This window comes from Eptesicus fuscus, chromosome 1 (genome assembly GCF_027574615.1).
Source record: "Eptesicus fuscus isolate TK198812 chromosome 1, DD_ASM_mEF_20220401, whole genome shotgun sequence".
In the NCBI taxonomy this organism is placed as follows: Eukaryota; Metazoa; Chordata; class Mammalia; order Chiroptera; family Vespertilionidae; genus Eptesicus; species Eptesicus fuscus.
Window position 1 is genome coordinate 10,873,808 of NC_072473.1, and position 18,934 is coordinate 10,892,741.

The 18,934-nt window shown below is 42.5% G+C and overlaps 1 protein-coding gene across 1 annotated transcript in view; it reads right to left on the bottom strand.

The window, feature by feature from the left end:
* The window catches only part of SH3KBP1 (SH3 domain containing kinase binding protein 1), a 339,627-nt gene that overhangs the window by 23,997 nt on the left and 296,696 nt on the right, over positions 1-18,934 (bottom strand). The window contains exon 13 of the mRNA XM_008154559.3: positions 11,842-11,927. Within this exon, the coding sequence (XP_008152781.1) occupies positions 11,842-11,927 (86 nt within the window). The remainder of the gene's footprint in view (positions 1-11,841; positions 11,928-18,934) is intronic.

Genomic DNA, 18,934 nt, shown 5'->3' on the forward strand with positions numbered 1-18,934 from the left:
GAGAGCAAGATACTGAAAACCTATTTGAAGAAATAATGACAGAAAACTTCCCCCACCTGGTGAAAGAAATAGACTTACAAGCCCAGGAAGCACAGAGAACCCCAAACTAAAGGAATCCAAAGAGGACCACACCAAGACACATCATAATTAAAATGCCAAGAGCAAAAGACAAAGAGAGAATATTAAAAGCAGCAAGAGAAAAAGTTAGTTACCTACAAGGGAGCACCCATATGATTGACAGCTGATTTCTCAACAGAAACTATGCAGGCCAGACAGGAGTGGCAAGAAATATTCAAAGTGATGACTAGCAAGAACCTACAACCAAGATCACTCTACCCAGCAAAGCTATCATTCAGAATTGAAGGTCAGATAAAGAGCTTCACAGATAAGAAAAAGCTAAAGGAGTTCATCACCGCCAAATCAGTATTATATGAAATGCTGAAAGGTATTCTTTAAGAAGAGGAAGAAGAAAAAGGTAAAGATAAAAATTATGAACAACAAATATGTATCTATCAACAAGTGAATCTAAAAATCAAGTGAATAAAAAATCTGATGAACAGAATAATCTGGTGACTGTAATAGAATCAGGGGCAGAGAAAGGGAGTGGACTGATAATTCTCAGGGGGAAAGGGGTGTGGGGGTGCGGGAAGAGACTGGGCAAAAATTGTACACCTATGGATGAGGATAGTGGGGGGTAAGGGCATGGGGTGGGGTGGGAACCGGGTGGAGGCGAGCTATGGGGGGAAAAAAGAGGAACAACTGTAATAATCTGAACAATAAAGATTTAATAAAAAAATCTTTAATTAAAAAAAAACTGGGAGATTATATCCCTTCTACCAGGTGATGGTATTCGTATTTTTGTTTATTTAAAAAAATATGTTTTTATTGATTTGAGAGAGAGAGAGGAAGGGAGAGGGAGAGAGAAACACTGGACGAGTGATGGCCATCGTTCTTTAAAATGTCTTTAATTAGTGAAATAAAAATCAGCACTTCCTCACATTAAAACCCCTTTTGGTTTGGTAGGTGATTCTGTGAAATTCCAAAGATTATGAACAACTTCAGGGAGAGATGACTCAGGCCTCAGGGGATAAAGAGCATCACTGCATGTCACCTCGTAGCTAAATAAAGAGACTTCTTCTGGTTCTAAATCCAGGCTCCCTGTTTCCTTACACCTCATCCTTAGCTTGTCACCACCAGATCTAATAACCTTCTAGTGGGTCTCACCAACCTCACTCCTCAAGTACTCATCACTTTTCTCATTCAATGAATCAAAGGTAGCAAGGGGCTGAGAAGGCCAAGGCCTCTAGACCATACCTTAAGCAAAAGTAAATAGCTAGAGAAAGGGGTTAATAATTCAGATTTCCTCCTTAATAATGTGTAGTTTGTTTATTATGCTTTTAGTATGGCAAAGGGGCACTTGAGCATGGTTTTCTGGCAGGTGGTATAGCCCCCTGGATATTTCCAAGTCAAATGGAAGCCATAACTGGGCCCTGCCGATCTGTGAGCCAGAGGCAGTGGGCAGAGGGGGTACTGCAGGCCAATAAATGCCATGTGCAATCAGAGCTGAATGTCACCTGTTCTCTTTTTGCCTCCACATTCATTCCCAGCTCAGAGGTCTCAGCTGAGCACACTGTGAACGTAACAAGTACTATACAAGTCCCTTTGCTGTGCATAGATTACTTTAACCCATCTACACTTGTATGCCCAAAGTTATCAATGGTTTCAGCATGTAGCAAACGCAGAAATGCTCAAGTCATTGGGCTGAAGGAAGAATTCGAGGGCCCTGACCACAGAGAGGCAGGTGACCAAAATCCCAGGGGAGGATATGCTGCTTCTGCACACAGGTAAGCTTCCGGGCTGGACCACAAATGCAAATGCCTACTGAGTACTGTGAACCTCTCCAAGCCAAGGGCTGTCTGAACTGAGCTTGCTACGTACCTGAATGTCCCTCCACTCCTCTCACCTGTCAGTTACTTTTCCTCTGAGCAGGCTGATAGCTGTAGGTGGCTCAGGCAGCATGGCACTGTTCACTCTTTGTGTTTGAGAATAATTCACACCCTCAAATACTCTCATGAGTCTATGCAACATTTGTTACCGTCTCCTCACTTTGATTTATTTAATGCCCACCCGTGTTTCTATAGTCTTCATGAGACTTTTGCTACTGACACTTGGAATGTTTGTTGCTTTTGCGCTTATTGGATATGATGGGGTAAAAGATGTGTATGGAACCCATCAAAACTAAGTACAAACCCAACCAATGTGATGAACTGCCAAATGCCAGGACTGCCCTGAGGGGGACCAAGCAGGCAGAGGTGAGCACTTCGGTTTTGGTGTGGGCCAATGTTTCTGCGAGGGTCTGTTAGTGGACACCCCTGGTTTACATCTGGGATCAGACTCTTGGAAATACTTGGGATAGGCCTTGCCACCAGCCCATCTCCTTGAGGACTTGGAGCTGATTTTGAAACCAGTGCTGGTTGCCAGCTTGAGCTCATTTACTCAGCACAAACCTAGGCTGTGAGCGCTAAGAGTCTTAGGTGAGAAGTCAGGAACCAGGGCAGAGGCACTGCAGGGAGAGGTCCAGGCATAGAATCTGTTCTGAATTAACAGGAGCCAAGACCCATCAATCAGAAGTTCAATCTGTTTCACTTCCTTCATATAAAGCACTTACTTGACTAAGCACAACCTCTTTTTCTTTTTGCCATCATGCTTGAAAAATGCATATTGCTTCTCAAATATCTTGATAGAAAGTGAAGTCTGATCATGACTTGTGTCCCTGAATAGTGGCATGTGTACACACACACACACACACACACACACACACACACACACACACACTCACACACTTCACAGCCTCATCCACAGACTTGACCCTGACATAACAGAGATCACATCTTCCTATTTTCTGCATGGGTAATGTCAGCCACATTCTTGATCCCCAAGGCCATATCTGAAGGTCACTGGTAAAGAGACACTGTAGGAGTGAGCCGTGGCCCTTGCATGAAAGTTCTCATGTCAGAGCAGCGAGCCCCAAGAGAGCTGAGAAGTATGGCTCACTCACACACACAGTCAGCCAGCAGTCCATCTGGAACACTCCAAATGTCACTCCTGGAGGTTCTTTAAGGCAGGCAGGACACAGTATATGTTGTCCTATTAAACCTGAGAATTCACTTAACTGACCTAAAATGCTACAAGGATCAAAGGGGAAATTTAAAATATAAAAAAGGACAGAAAAACCAATAGCTCAAAGCCAGGGATCTAAGTCTTCCCTGCAAATCTGTCCGAGGACTCCAAGAAATGATTTCTTATGGGAAAAGGCAAAAATGTCAAAATAACTTTCGAATTCAATCACTTGTTTATAGAGATTTATAGAGATTTGGTGTCATAACAAAAATTTTGTGGTAATAGTCACTATTAAATGGCTTTATATATATCATGAAAAGGTTCAGTATACAGAGCACAAATTTATAATATAGCATTAATTAAATTTCATGTTTATTGTCTTTTTATTTAATACTCATTTAAACACTGGGTATTAAATCTTGGGAGTATCTAAACCCAAATATAAAAATCCTCCCATGTAAAAATCAGACTCAAATTATATCATTTTTTCTAGAGCAAGTAATTTGCCATAAGCCTGAGGAAGAGCGTACTCTTAGGCTCTTCCTCAGGCTTATGAAGACTTTCTTGTTTTGATATTCAATTACTTCAAATATACTTACTTTTTTGTATATAAAGTCATCAGTTGCAAAAAGCTCTGAAACTATTTCAAATTGTGTTTTATAGAGATTCTCAGGAAATGAGATGGGCCACAAGCCTGCACTTGAGGGGACACTGTCCTTGGCCCACCAGTTCCCAATTCACCATCAGATTCTTGACACCAGCCAGGCTTTCTCAACCTTGGTGCTGTTGTCCTGTGCACTGTGGAATATTTAGTAGTGTCCTTGGTTTCTACCCACTAGATGCCAGTAGCATGCTAACTCCCACCCCCACCCCCATGCTGTGACAACCAGAAATATCTCCAGACATCACCAAACATCTCCTGGGGAGAGTGGTTGAGAACCGCTGATGCAGTCCAACTTCATGCACTGAAATATCTGGCCCCAGGGGTCAGGGAGACCTGGGTTCAAATAAAACTCTGCTACTCACTAGCCAGTTAACCTTGCCCAAATTACCTGGCTTTCTTTATCCCCTGTCCCTTCCCTATGAAAATGAGAGTTATTATACATCCTTTACAGGGCTGGTGATGATGAGAATACTCAAAACATACAAGATGTCTCGGTGGCACCCCAGTCACTGTTAGTTCCTTCTTTCCTTCCCCTTGCTCGCTCTGGCTGCTATTATTTCACCCACTATAACCTCAGGAGGATAGTAGAATGCAGATGAAGAAAGGGAGCATACACTTGTAACTGTACTGGAGGAATGGTTCTCACACTATGACATTATATACACAGCTACATTCTTCAGAAGCAACTATCTGCAAATTGTACCTAAAAGAGGAATCAGGATTATAAAGATATGTTCTACTTATAAATATTCTTTTTAAAAAAATATATTTTTATTGATTTTTTTACAGAGAGAAGGGAGAGGGATAGAGAGTTAGAAACATCGATGAGAGAGAAACATCGATCAGCTGCCTCCTGCACACCCCCTACTGGGGATGTGCCCGCAACCAAGGTACATGCCCTTGTCCGGAATCGAACCTGGGACCTCTCAGTCCGAAGGCCAACGCTCTATCCACTGAGCCAAACTGGTTTCGGCAACTTATAAATATTCTTAGAAAACACTCCTAAGTCTTCCAAACATTTTGTGAATATTCTATAACTACAGCTGTAATCATATTTATCAATGTCCAGCTGGGTCTCAATTTAAAAAAATATTTTTATTGATTTCAGAGAGGAAAGCAGAGGGAGAAAGAGAAACATCAATGATGAGAATCATTGATCCACTGCCTCTTACATGCCCCCCACTGGGGATCAAGTCCACAACCTGGGCAGTGCCCTGATCAGGGGAATCGAACCATGACCTCCTGGTTCATAGGTTGACGGTCAGCCACTGAGCCACACCGGCTGGGCCAGCTGGGCCAGCTGGGCCTCAATTTAAGAAAACTTTGTAGCCCTGGCCAGGTAGCTCAGTTGGTTCAAACATTGTCTAGACATGCCAAAGTTACAAGTTTGATCTGGCTCAGGGCACAGAAAAGAATCAATCAATGAATGCATAAATAAGTGGAACAACAAATTATGTTTCTCCATCTCTCTCTCTAAACTCAATAAAAAAGTCTTTGTAAAACAATATCCTTATTTAACACCTTAAGAGAACCTATTTGTATTACAAAAGGATTCCTCCACATGCTTTTAGAGAGCTTTCTTAACACATCTAAAACATAATGCTATTCATTTTTTATGAGGCCAGCATTATCCTAATTCCAAAACCAGATAAAGATACTACAAAGAAAGAGAATTACAGGACAAAATCCCTGATAAACATAGATACTACAATTCTCAAGGAAATATTAGCAAATTGGATCCAGCAATATATTAAAAAGATCATACACCATGACCAAGTGGTATTTATCCCAGGGATGCAAGGCTGGTACAATATTCACAAGTCAATAAAGGTGATACATCACACAAACAAATTGAAAGACAAAATCACATGATCACATCAATAGATGCAGAAAAAGCATTTGACAAAAAATGAAACTAGACCACCAACATACACCATGTACAAGAATAAACTCAAAATGGATAAAAGACCTAAATGTAAGTCATGAAACCATAAAAATCTTAGAAGAAACCATAGGCAGCAAAATCTCAGACATCTCTCATAGCAATATGTTTACTGATACATCTCTTAGGGCAAATGAAACTAAGGAGAAAATAAACAAATGGGACTACATCAAAATAAAAGCTTCTGCACAGCAAAAGAAACCATCAACAAAATGAAAAGAGAGCCCATTGCATAGGAGAACATATTTGTCAATGATACATCCAATAAGGGGTTAATATTCAAAATATATAAGGAACTCATACAATTTAACAATGGGAAGACAAACAATCCAATTTAAAAATGGGCAAAGGACCTAAATAGACACTTCTCCAAGGGGGACATACAGATGGCCAAGAGACATGTGAAAAAATGCTCAAAGTCACTAATTATCCGAGAGATGTAAATTAAAACAACAATGAAGCTTTCACCTCACATAGGTCAGAATGACTATCATCAACAAATCAACAAATGGCAAGTGCTGTCGAGGATGTGGAAAAAAGGGAACCCTAGTGCACTGCTTGTGGCAATGCAGACCTGTGCAGCCACTGTGAAAAACAGCAAGAAGGTCCCTCAAAAATTTTAAGACGGAACTGCCATTTGACCCAGTGATCCCATTTCTAGGAGTATATCCTAAGAATCCGGAAACACCAATCAGAAAGAATATATGTACCCCTATGTTTATAGCAGCACAACTTACAATAGCCCAAGTGCACACCAGTAGATGAGTGAATAAAAGGGCTGTGGTACATTTACACCATGGAATACTATGCAGCAGTTAAAAAGAAGGATTTCTTACCCTTTGAGACAGCATGGAGGGACCTGGAGAGTATTATGCTAAGCAAAATAAGCCAGTCAGAGAAAGACAAGTATCACATGATCTCACTCATATGTGGAATCTAATGAACAAAATAAATTGATGAACAAAATAGATCCAGAGATATAGGAGCATGGAACAGACTGCAGAATCTTAGAGGGAAGGCAGGGTGAGGGAGTAGGGGGGCATGGGAAGAGATCAACCAAATAACTTGTATGCATATATGCATAACTCATGGACACAGACAATAGGGTGGTGAAGGCTGGGGCAGGTGGGGGCATATATGCATAACCCATGAAGGGGTCAATGGGGGATAAAAGTCCATTTATAAAAGACTGGTTTACAGAGGATTCAGAAACACCAATATAATGACTATTAGTCTAAATACAACTATTTTATAAAGTGGGTCGAAGAGGCATTTTTAACCCCTTGCTTATAAATTACTTGTGTGTATATATCTTTTTTGACATTGAGACCTCAAAGTGAGTGGTAAGAAAATTACAATTAAGCCCCCCCCCATTTTTAACAGATTTACTGAGGTATACTTTGTATACCATGAAGGTCACCCATTTTAAGAATACAACTTGGTCATTTTTAGTAAATTTACAGAATTGTGCGACCATTGCCACAATCCAGTTTTAGAACCTTGCCAGCACCCCAAATTGATTAGCTCTTAATAGCATTCTAAGGATGTAGGAAAGTGCTTTTTCATTTCCTGGTCCAAATGAATAGGCCTAGAGGCATCTGTGAGAGACTGAGGGCAAGTTAAAAGTTAGTCTTCATAGCTTTCAAACCAGATCCTCGTCCTAAGTCCATTGACTTTAAAGCTTTTGACACTTGGCCCCAAGCTGACTACCAAGTGAAGTGTGGGTCTATAGGTGGGGAGGGGAAGATGGAGGGGAAATCCTCTGCTTCCTCAAGTGAAAAGGGGGTGGGGTCCATTTAAAGAGATGGAAGTGGGAACAGTTTGATAAGACTCAAATAGAATGGGAAAAAACAACAGTTAAAACGAAGAAGGCAAGCAACTGAAGAATAAGAAGGTCTTTTTATACGTCAATTAGTTGAAACTAGATGCTTAGTTCCTGGGCTTGCTTCCCACCTGGAGGCTGGCTGCCATGTGCTTTAGTGGAAAAGAAATGGGAAATCTCCGCAGTATTGAAGTGTAACAATAAATCCCGCCATGCTGTGGGAAATGCAATATATGGCATAATAAAAGTAAATGTTATGGCACTTGACTTCGAGGCCTATAATCTCCTATTCAATTGGAACACAGAGTCTTCCATCAGCAAGAGAAAACCGGACAATTTAATTTTTGCTTCTATTCATGCACAGGCCTGTGTTGGAGCTCATCTATGTTTTCTATTATGTTCCTTGAAATATAGCTGTGTACTTTGATACAAACAATATCTCAAACTGACATCAACAACTTAGTTTGGGACCAAACTGATTTCATTCTAAATTATCGTGGGCTGACAGATGCTGATAGCTACCCACACGAGGTCTGAAAAAGCCATGTTCTCTAATTTAATATCATAATAATTTAAAATTATAGCTTCATTAAGAGGAACACATTTATTTATAGCTAACACTGAAGATTGCGAATGGCTTTCAGGACTGTGTTCTGCTATTCACTGCAGCCCACATTTGGACAGCTTCAATTGTCTGCAGCCCTAACAAAACATTCTGGTACAAGTAATTTCCTTCTTGATTCAAAGCAATAAACACATGCCATAAAAGCAGAGATACAAAAGCAGCCCTGAAGAGAGCCAGTCGCTCTGCAATGTCCTATTCTCCTAGAGAGCACGTCTGCATTTGGGCCTAAAGACATTTTGGTCAAAATCCTCTCCTCCCTTTGTATACAGTATATAAATTATACCTCAATAAAGCTGTTATTGGCTCCTGTGATGTTGCAAGATGCCACTTTTCCGTTACATACATGTGGGCTTCCCGCAGCAGGATTTGATCTTCAGCCCTAGGTTCTTTTTTCTCTAAGGATTTTCTTTTTCTTGTTGGCTTTATCACTTCTACACAAACATTAGAAATAAGCATCTCTATCTTTCTGCAGCCCACCCAGTGATTTTATATAATTTTGGAAGACAAGATGAGGAAGTTGGTAGAGATTTAGTATTCTTTACAGATAAAGAAGCTGAAGCTCAGAGTCTGTAGTTTATAGGCCACCCAGCCAAGCAGCAGCACTCAAACCCAGGTGTGTAGACTTCAGCTCTGTGTTCTTGTCTCATGGAAGGTCCTAATCTCTGCCATCCTGCCTGCCTCCCCAGCCTCGGCCCTCCATTTTCAGCCTTCATCCAGCACTGACACGGGGATGCCTGACCAAAGCTCAAACTCAACATGCTTAAGTGAATTCATCACATTTCCCCCCAAACCAGTTCTTCCTCCAGACATGCTTATTTCTACCCCACTCAGTTTTTCCCCAGCCACCCAACTTTAAAACCTCGTAACTAACAAATCATTCTCTCCTCATCCCCACTCCTAAATCCAATCTGTTACAGAGGCCAAGCCATAATGCTCTCACATTGCTGCTTTTTCATCTATCCCTTCTTTCACAATTCTTTTGTGAGCAGTTTAATTCGGGCTCTCTCTCACTGCCTCTCATTGGAACTATCAAATAACCTGACTCCTGACACCCGTATTTTCTTCATCTCATTTGTCCCAAAAGCTCCATCAGTGATATCTGAATTTTTCGACCTGATCATGTCACTTCAGTGTCAACCATCAATGGCTCACACTGCCTGCAGAGTCAATTACAAATCCATCCCTCTCCAACTCAATCCAGTCCTGACTTCCATTTCCAGCCCCCTCCTCCCCACCCACTCCCATGCCAGAATAAACACTCTACTGCAGCCAGGCCGGATCTATGCTCAGCTATCAGCAGTCCCCGTGTGATTTCCCTGCACATCTCTGCCTCTACCTAAGCAAATCTAACTTCCAAATCCAGGTAAGTCTGTCCCCCTTTATAGAGCCTTGCACCCTGGGTCCCAAGGAACATCCCCAACTCTGAGCACCATTACTTTCTACCACTCAGTCATCATTTATACAGACCGTCATTGTTACTTTGCTTTTTATTTGCTGTCTTAGGGGCCTAAAGAGACCCCAACACCCTGGAAAGCAGGGCCTGTGTGTGAGGTAGCCATTCAGCCTTGCACTCGAGTATGTAGTGGTTGATTTCATAATGGCTAATTACCATTTCTCACAATGTAAATAACATATATGCTAAATTATTAGCTTGAGGAATTACAGTTTCTGGTATAGTCTTCTTGTAAAAATAAGAGCAAACTAAACCTCAGTATCTCTTTATGGACTCCCTAATACATACAGCTGGTGCTTAGCTTCCACAGTATGAAAAGCTTCCATAGACTAACCCCTTCCATCAATGCCTTCAACATTTACAAACTAGCTTATTAGACTGAAAAACATGAAATTCATATTTTGGCGATAGCCACCTTAGTCATCTCCAGACTCAAAGAAAACAAAGGTCCAAGACCGATGTTCTTCACAAGCAAGGTACAGCCCTGTATATTCTGGAGGTGGGAGAACACCTCCCTTCTTGTGGGAGGCCCCTACACACAACAGTACCTTTGCTGACACTGTGTCCACCCTGCCTTGAAATGGGGCCTGAATGCTAAACTGCAGCCATAGAACCAAAACTTAACCAGGCTCATTCCAACAATTCCTTTTCATTCACAGCCAATAACTGCTCTGTTCTTCCCTGCCCTTTAACCAGGTCAAATGCTATAGCAGGCCAGTTTCTATTATTATTGTGTCAGCCCAAACTGTCAGAAGCTCTTGGTCTTGCTTCCTGACTGAGCTTCTCAAAAGCTGACTGAGGATATAGAACAGTTTCTGGAAACAAGACAGTACTTTTGGTGTTTACAGTGACAATGACACATCCTACCCCCAAGTCCTCACAGATCAGATCAGAGACTGTAGGTCAGCAGTTTGGAAGATGCAACTCTTTTTGCAGGTTCAGAAGAAAATGGCACCCCAGCAGAGGAGTAACCTCAGGTGATGAGAATGTGTGTGGTAGGTGCTCTGGTGCCTCTTACAGGGCTTGCCAACTATCAGACATTTGTTTCTAAATTGAGCAGCCAAAGCAAATGATGCTAGAAATCTTCCAGGTCGAATCAATCCCTGATAGTGGCTGCCAGAGGTTAGGGAAGAGGAGGGGTAAAGGGGAGGTGGGTGTGGTTAAGAAAAGGAACAGAGGGATCCTACTGGCAATTGAATGTTCTGTATCTTGACTGTAGTGGTAGATACACAAATCTACATGTGACAAAGCTACATAGACCTAAATACACACAAGTACTAGTAAAACTGGGGAACCTGGTGGACTATATTAACGTCAATATCTGGGTTGTGATCATGCACTACAATTTCATAAGATGTTACCATGGGGGGGGGGGAACCTGGGTAAAGGGTATGTGGATCTCTGCATTATTTCTTATAACTGCATGCAAAATCTATACTTATTTTGAAATAAAATTTTTAATTTAAAAAAGGCAAATTCCAAAATGTAACCCCCTCTCTTCTGTAGAATATGAGAGAGTGCTAACTTATGACCATCATAGGTACAAATAAAAGGTGTAAAGCTAAAACAAATTAGTCTTTGAATTTGAACTTCTTAAAAAGGCTGTCACCCAAGTGAGACCAACAGTGGCCTCAACCAGCACATATGTGACCTCAAACCCACCCATGCATATCCCCAAAAGACCCTCCAACTCTTTTACCCACAGAGACTCTAGCTACCTTCCCATTTATCACATGGTGGTATCTTGACCTTGGGAAAATTCACTCATGTTCTGAACTAAGTGGCAATTATTATACCAAAGCTCATTTTAAATTCAAAGTCAAAACACTTAGTACTATGTTCACAATGAACTCTGCCATTCTGCATTTTCACCCACTGACCTCATTATATTAAAAGCATAAATCACTGGAAAATATGAATATAAGAGCTAATGCCCACTTTTACAAAAAGGTTTATTCATCATTTCTTTGCATTGGACCTTGCAAGGAATTTGTAAGGCCAGAGAGAGTAACAAACCCAAGCATTGTGTTTTAATGTGGGAACCACCATCGCTTCCCTTGTTTACAAAACCGCAACACCTAAAACCAACCAGGGCTGTTAGCCTTGCATTTAAATAGCTATGTTAGTTCTCCTCAGATTGCTTGAAGGGGAAAACTGAACTCTGCAGTTCCTTCAAAATTTTGCAAAGAAAAGCAAGAATGTTTTCCTTACTCACCGATGTCATTGCTGCGGTCCGAGAGATCCTTGTCCAGGATGCCAGATAACGAACTGCCAACCAAGTCAATCTTTGCACCGTCACCCCTACATTCAAAACACAAGTCCAGGCATTTAACAATTGGTGTGTGTCCTTGTCATTTTGTCAGCTTTCTTGTTGCACGCAAGTTAAGGAGTGCGCTGTGTGTGGGGCAGGTGGCACTGTCGCCTGTGAGGAACTCAGTAGGAGTCAACGAGTTCTCCAGCCACACGGGCCTTGGTGCAAAGAGACCGACAGACTGGAGGCCCCCCTTTCCAGCACACATTTTCAAAGATGGCTATTTTAATAATGACTGTTCAGCAATGCACCTTTAGCCACAAACCCTCCTGCTGGTACACAGGGTACAACGCAAGCCCTGCCCCTGTCTCCTGGCCAAATAAGCACCAGCAAACAGTAACTGGGAACTTCCCTTTTAAGGACTAAGGAATGTAGCCAATGCTGCTTGTCAAAGGTCAACTACTTTTAACCTTGAGGAAAAGGTTTGCTGGCCTGGGGCTGAGGCATCAGCCAGGCTGTTGACAGGCGCAAGGTGTCAAGTTGAGATCTGGCAGCCTGAAAGCTGGCCCTTGGGACAGGCTGTAAAATTAGACAGCTCTTGGGTGGGTGCCCCCATGCCCATCAGGACACGGGCGACTTCCCTCTGTATTTGGGCAAGGAACAGCCCTTGGGGATAGGAATGGGCCTCCAAGATGATGAGAGAAACAGCTCATTCAGGCACAAGCAGAAGGTTCCTCCAAATTCCTCCAAAAGGGCAGCTCCCAAATGAGATTATCAAACGTCTGTGATGGCAGTGAAATCAGAAAGAAATGTTGCCTATAAAATGAGAGGGAGAAGCCAAGCAGTTGTTCCCCGGAAAGCAACAGAAATAGTCCATCTTATGGCTTCCGGCAGTCACCCTGGCCTGAGGCCAAACCACACAATGAGGAACAGATTGGGGGTATTGAGAGAGCCAAACCAGGTGGTACCTACTCTGGAGGGGCTTATGGTCTCAATGGTAGAAAGAGACAGACGGACAATCACAAGCCTACATGTTATAGGCTGGCTGTGTAAGATACAGGCACATCAAAGCCCTTTGGGGAGGATGGGTTCAGTGCAGGGGATATGCATGGCAATCCCGGGGCACATGGAGGAGGTGGCATTACAGTTGGGCCTTGGAGGATATCAAGTAAGACACATGATTGAGCAAGGACCCAGAGTGGTCAGAGGTCCCAAGGCGAAAGCCTAAGGTCTCCAGAGAGTAGTGAGAGGAGAAACGTTGGCAAAGGTCAGACTGCTGAGCTGAGCACCACAGGGTTCAGTTTGTCCTGGAGGTAATGGGAGGCAGAGGGAAACTGAAGTAGATGTATAAACCTGGAGGTAAGGGACGATTCCTGGGTTTCTCACTCAAGAGGAGTGGTGGTGGTCGCACTCAGTGTGACATGCATATCCTGTGATGGTAGAGAATACCCAGTGGAAGGAAGTAAGCCCCCATCAGTTCCCAAACGAACAAGACTGACTCAACCTCAAGCATAACCTCAAGCACCCTCAACCGAAGACAAAGCGGAGGTGAGAACTCTGGGGAACCAGGGCTGAGCCAAACAGCTTGGTCTTCATCAAGAGAAGATTGCAGCTCGTAGACTGTGTGTGTGCATTATGAGACTTGCTGGGCTTTTCTGAGCGTGGTTGAAAATTCTGAGCTTGGCTGAATCAGAGTTCAAGGAGAATGTGGACTACTGTACTTGGAAAAGCGAAGCAGCTTGAACTTCACAGCAGAGCCTTTATTTCCCACCTCATCCCGATACCTAAGGTGGTGGGGGACCGCTTAGGCCAGGTTACTGGAGCAGATTGCCCCTCCATCCTTTGGTTACCAAAGCTCAGGCCCCACCGGGCCCAATCCCTTGGACAGATCCCAAGCCAACAGGAACGATGCGATTGAGGACCTTTGTTTCAAAACATATAATTGGGAGGGTCCACTAATTTGAATGTAACTTTCTGAATGAAATGCTTTAGAAATGAAGTATAAGTAGGAAAGCATTTTTAATTATTTTATTTTTTTGTTTTGTTAATCCTCACCCGAGGATATTTTCCCATCGATTTTTAGAGAGAGTGGAAGGGAAGGGGAGAGACAGAGAGAAACATCGATGTGTGAGAGAGAGAGACACATCAATTGATTGCCTCCTGCATGTACCCTGACCAGAGTCGGGGATCAAGCCTGCAAGGCAGGTACATGCCCTGGAATGGAACCTGGTCCCCTTCAGTCCGTGGGCTGCCACTCTATCTACTGAGCCAAACCTCTTGGGTAAGCATTTTTATTTTTAAAAGTCTTTAAGGCGCTTAATATTATTTTGTATTTATGGAGCCTGAATGATTTGGTGCTGTCTTCCTCCAGACTAACAGACTGAACTCAAGTTACACTCACAGCCAGACAGTTCTGTCCTTTTGGGAACACACCAAGGACCTAAAACGTAAAGAACATGTGTTCTGTCCACAGAAACAGGTTATTCAGGCAACAAAAGTCCAGTTAATTCCACTGGGCTGCTTTTTTTTTTTTTTTTTTTGCCAAAGGGGAGGATGGTCTAAGGAGACACCCTGGTGAGCAGCTGGGGGAAACATCAGAGGGGGTGTTGGTGGAGAGAAGGAGCTTTGCACAGCAGTTAAGCTGCTGTATTGCAGAACAAGTTGGCTGCTTTGGAACATGTGGTTTATTTGTGCATTTTGGTAACTGTGACTCTTAGAGTGGCAATTTCCCTCTTTGATTTGACGGCTGGAAGCTTCCAGTCAAATGAGAGCCTAGCTTGAGGGACTGTGGAGAACCCTATTGCACATTACAGGCATACCTCGTTTTATGCTGCTTTGCTTTATTGTGCTTCAGAGATATTTGTGTTTTTGTTTTGTTTTTTACACATCAAAGGTTTGTGGCAGCCCTGCAACAGGCCATTTAGTGCCATTTTCCCAACAGGCTTAGCTTTTAAAAAAATAAAAAATAAAGTATTTTAAAATTAAGTCATGTGCACTTTTTTTTTCCAGTCACAATGCTATTATTGCACATTTAATAGACTACAGTATAGTGTAAACATCATTCTTATACACACTGGGAAACCAAAAACTTTGTGTGACTTGCTTTATTGCAACATTTGCTTTATTGTGGTGGTCTGGAATCAAACCTGCAATACCTCTGAGGTCTGCCTGCCTATCTGCACTGTGCTCATCTTATCTTGGGCTGTATTACTTTTCTACCCTGACTTCCCCTTTACTGTCACTCTCAACTAATTTTTTAAAGTTATCTCAAAGCCTTTGGGGAATAGTGCAGGGTAAAAAGAAGTAATTTTAAAGAAGAGGATGTATATCCTCTTGATGTTCATCTGTTTTCATCTGGGAGTAAATGCTAAAGAAATAGTCCAAAACACTCAAATGGGTTTTGCAGGTTAATATGTATATCACAGTGTTATTCATAATAATGAAAAACTGAAAAAAAAACTGAAAACTTTCATAAATAGGAGAACAGCAGAATAACCTATGATATTTGGCAGACTTTTATATAGCCATAAAATAATGTTTTTTTTAAAATATATTTTTATTGATTTTTTACACAGAGGAAGAGAGAGGGATAGAGAGCTAGAAACATCGATCAGCTGCCTCTTGCACACCCCCTACTGGGGATGTGCCCTCAACCAAGGTACATGCCCTTGACCGGAATCGAACCTGGGACCCTTGAGTCCACAGGCCGACGCTCTATCCACTGAGCCAAACCGGTTTCGGCGAAATAATGTTTATAAACAGTTAGTGACAACAGGATATTATGATGTTACAATGTCAAGGAATAAAGGCAAGTTTAAAACATCTCAATGCATATACACCCATGTGCACTTCTGATATATTAGGAAGAGGGATTTTTTTTTTTTAAGAGACTGGAAGACTATTTAGTGGTTATTCCAGGGTAGTCTGATGGGTGATTTCTAACATCCAGTTCAGCACTTGGTACATGGAAGGCTCAAAAACACTTTGGATTTAATGAACATTTGCCTTTTTTCTCAAATGAGAATGCAATATGTATTTGTACAATAAATGCATTTTCCCCAAAAATTATATGACATTTACTATGATCATACCTATGTAAAACCAATGAAACAAACCAAATCATACACAGGAAAAAAGATGGGAAAGAAAAAGTCCAAAATGTTAATAGTAGTTGTCTCTGGGATAAGACTATAGGTGAATTTTTCCTTCCTTTTAAAGTTCACTTTTAATACTAGAGACTGTACAATTCTTGCAGCTTCTGCTCTTTCTCCTTTCTCCCCAACTGTATCATCAAGGTAAAAGGTGAGATTGGCCACCCTTGCTACAAGCTCTCCTTTAAGAGTCTCCCCCACCACAGATGCCCATGTGATCACCTGGGACCACCCCTGGAACTCAACTGGGGTGAGTTAAAAATCCTAGACTGAGAGGCCAAGGTCATGAGGGCCCACCCTGAAGAAATAGGCAGTGCCATCTCTGAGTGACCCCTCCCCAGATTCTAAAGTGCCAGCCACATTCTGATAGGAAGGAGATTGGGATCCCCTATCTCTCTACTGAGCCCTGATCCTTCATACCAAGAGCCAGACCCAGGCTTTCAGCTAAAATTATCTTCTATACAGGGCCAGAAGCAAGCCTATTTTGAAAACACAGTAGGTGTAGTTTTAAAAAAGGTCTGATCCTTCCAAGTAGGGAAGCTGCAGCTGGTGTTTTGACAGTGTTCAGACTGTGGGTGTGGAAGCGTTTTACAAAGTCTATTTGTAAATGCCTCCTCTGTATTTATAGACTCTTACAACAATGCTAATGGGTTTTAGTTCTGAAAAATACCAGAATTTCTGAAATTCTCCAAAGCATGTGTTTGGAGCGGCTGATGCCCAATGAGGTTTCAGTCCTCAATGGTCCTTGCTCTCCTCCAGTCTGCCTAACACACAGATACCATTTTTGCCAAGAAGGATGTTACTAAATTGAACAAAAGAAGAAAAAAGCCCATCCTTTTGTAAGTTACTAGCTCTTATGAGGGTTTTTGGGTGGTGAGTTTCTCTATCCACTCCTGTTAAATAAAAGGAGAAAATATAAGAAAGCAGGCATATCACCATACACCCAAAGATAACAATGTTATTTTCTTGTATTTTTTCTCAGCAGTTTTGGTTATGGACACTTAAAACATATGAGTTAGATAGGCAACTAGCAGGTAAGAGTCTCCTTGCTTTACTGGACAGGAACCTAAATCACAGAGAACGAGTTGACTAGCCCAAGGACACCCAGCAGGATGGAGTGGAACCTACAATCCCATAGAAATGACAGCAACAACTGATAACTGATGGCCTACCATGAGCCAGGCATGAGGATTGCCCCTTTTATACGTTATTCAATCATCAGAACCACCCCTTGAAATATCTACTCTGCCTCAAGGACATGGAGCTGCACTGCCCAGAGCCTCCTTCAGTGAAAGGCTGGATGTTCCTGCTCGTAGGAATGCTGTTGGTTCCTCCAGGGACCACCCCAGCTGCAGAGAGCCTCCTTGACTGAGGTAAACCTTTTCCAGGGTAGACTACAACACACGCAATAAAGTCTTGCCCATTTCAGTCCAATACATAATAACTTGGAGGAACCATTTTAGCTCCAAAGCTCCCTGTGGAGTTGGTTGAGGCTTTGGTGAGCCAGTATTACAACCTGACATCTCCCTTTGCCCAACACCGTTTCCTTCTTCCTTCAGTGAGCCCAGAGCCCTAAAACAGATCCTGCATACTAAATGCTGCCTCAGAGTCTTCTTCCTGGAGAACCTTAGCTGTGATCCCCTTATTTTTCATTATATAGATCAGGAAACTGAGGCTCAGTAAGATTAAGTCACTTGCTGACAAAAGATTATAAAAGTAGTAGAGTAGTGAGGTCTGGGTTTGAACCTACTAACTTTAACTCCAGGGCCAAGCTCTTGACCACTTCTCAAAGCTGCTTCAATTGGCCTCCTGGTCACAGGGCTGGTGAATCATCAAGGATGCCAGGTAGCCTGTCACCACTTCTCACGGCCAGCTGTGTGAATTGCCTTTGCTTCCCAAGTTAAAAAGTACCAGTGATAAACAAAAATCACACACCTAAAAAACAAAATCACACACCTAACCCACCCTGAAGGCCTGCTCTTCCCACTTAGACTTGAGACATGAGATCGGGTATGTGCACAGTCAGAAACGTGGAAGGTGCGCCATGTGCATCCCTTGAGAACATGAGCTCAGCCAGTGGCATGGCCCAATTTAGCCCAAGTTGGGACAGTTAAGCCAAGACATGTGGCCTGGAAAAGGTGTTGGAGTGCACAGGAAGCCAAGGCAAGGAAACAAGTAAATAAATAAATTAGCAGCATTAACAGCAGCAACAAAAAACTACCAAGACGACCCCATAGTCCTTCTAGAGGTGAGTGGTAATGAAGGGAAAAAGAGTGAACACACTGACTCCCATTGAAAAAAAAAAGATCCCAAGTCCCAATGATGACTCTTCTTGGAAGTGCTCTCTCCCTGTCATCAGAAGGATCTATTACTATAATGTAAATGTTTGGGCTTTAACTGTCTGAAAATTATTATAGGGGGGAAAGAGCTGGGAAGAGAAGGAAAAGAAATAGAAAAGCCCCATCCCCTGTGCTCAGGAAACCACTGAAGTGCACACGGAGAATCCTTTTTCTCCAGCTTTCACCCCCACCCCGGGGGTTATCAACTCAGGTGGACAATGGCAGATGTCAAATATGAAAATCCTAGAGAAATGACTTGGGTTGCCCTGTCTCTTTCTTGCTCCAACTCCACAACCTTGTTTTATCACCCGCATCTAATGCAAAACTACCAGGTCCTATAATTCACTTCCCTCGTCCACTGAGGATGAGAGGCCAACAGCTTTCCTGGCTGCCCACTCATCACATCTCACACTTGGGCTCTGACTACTAAAACTGAATACAGATTACTCAGCTCAAGCCCTCATTTTATTACAGACAAGGGTCCTATGTTCCAAGGGTGGGTGTTATGTGCCCAAGGCCACGCAGTTAATTGGTGGCAGAGCTGAAACCAGATAGAAGGTTTCTGAT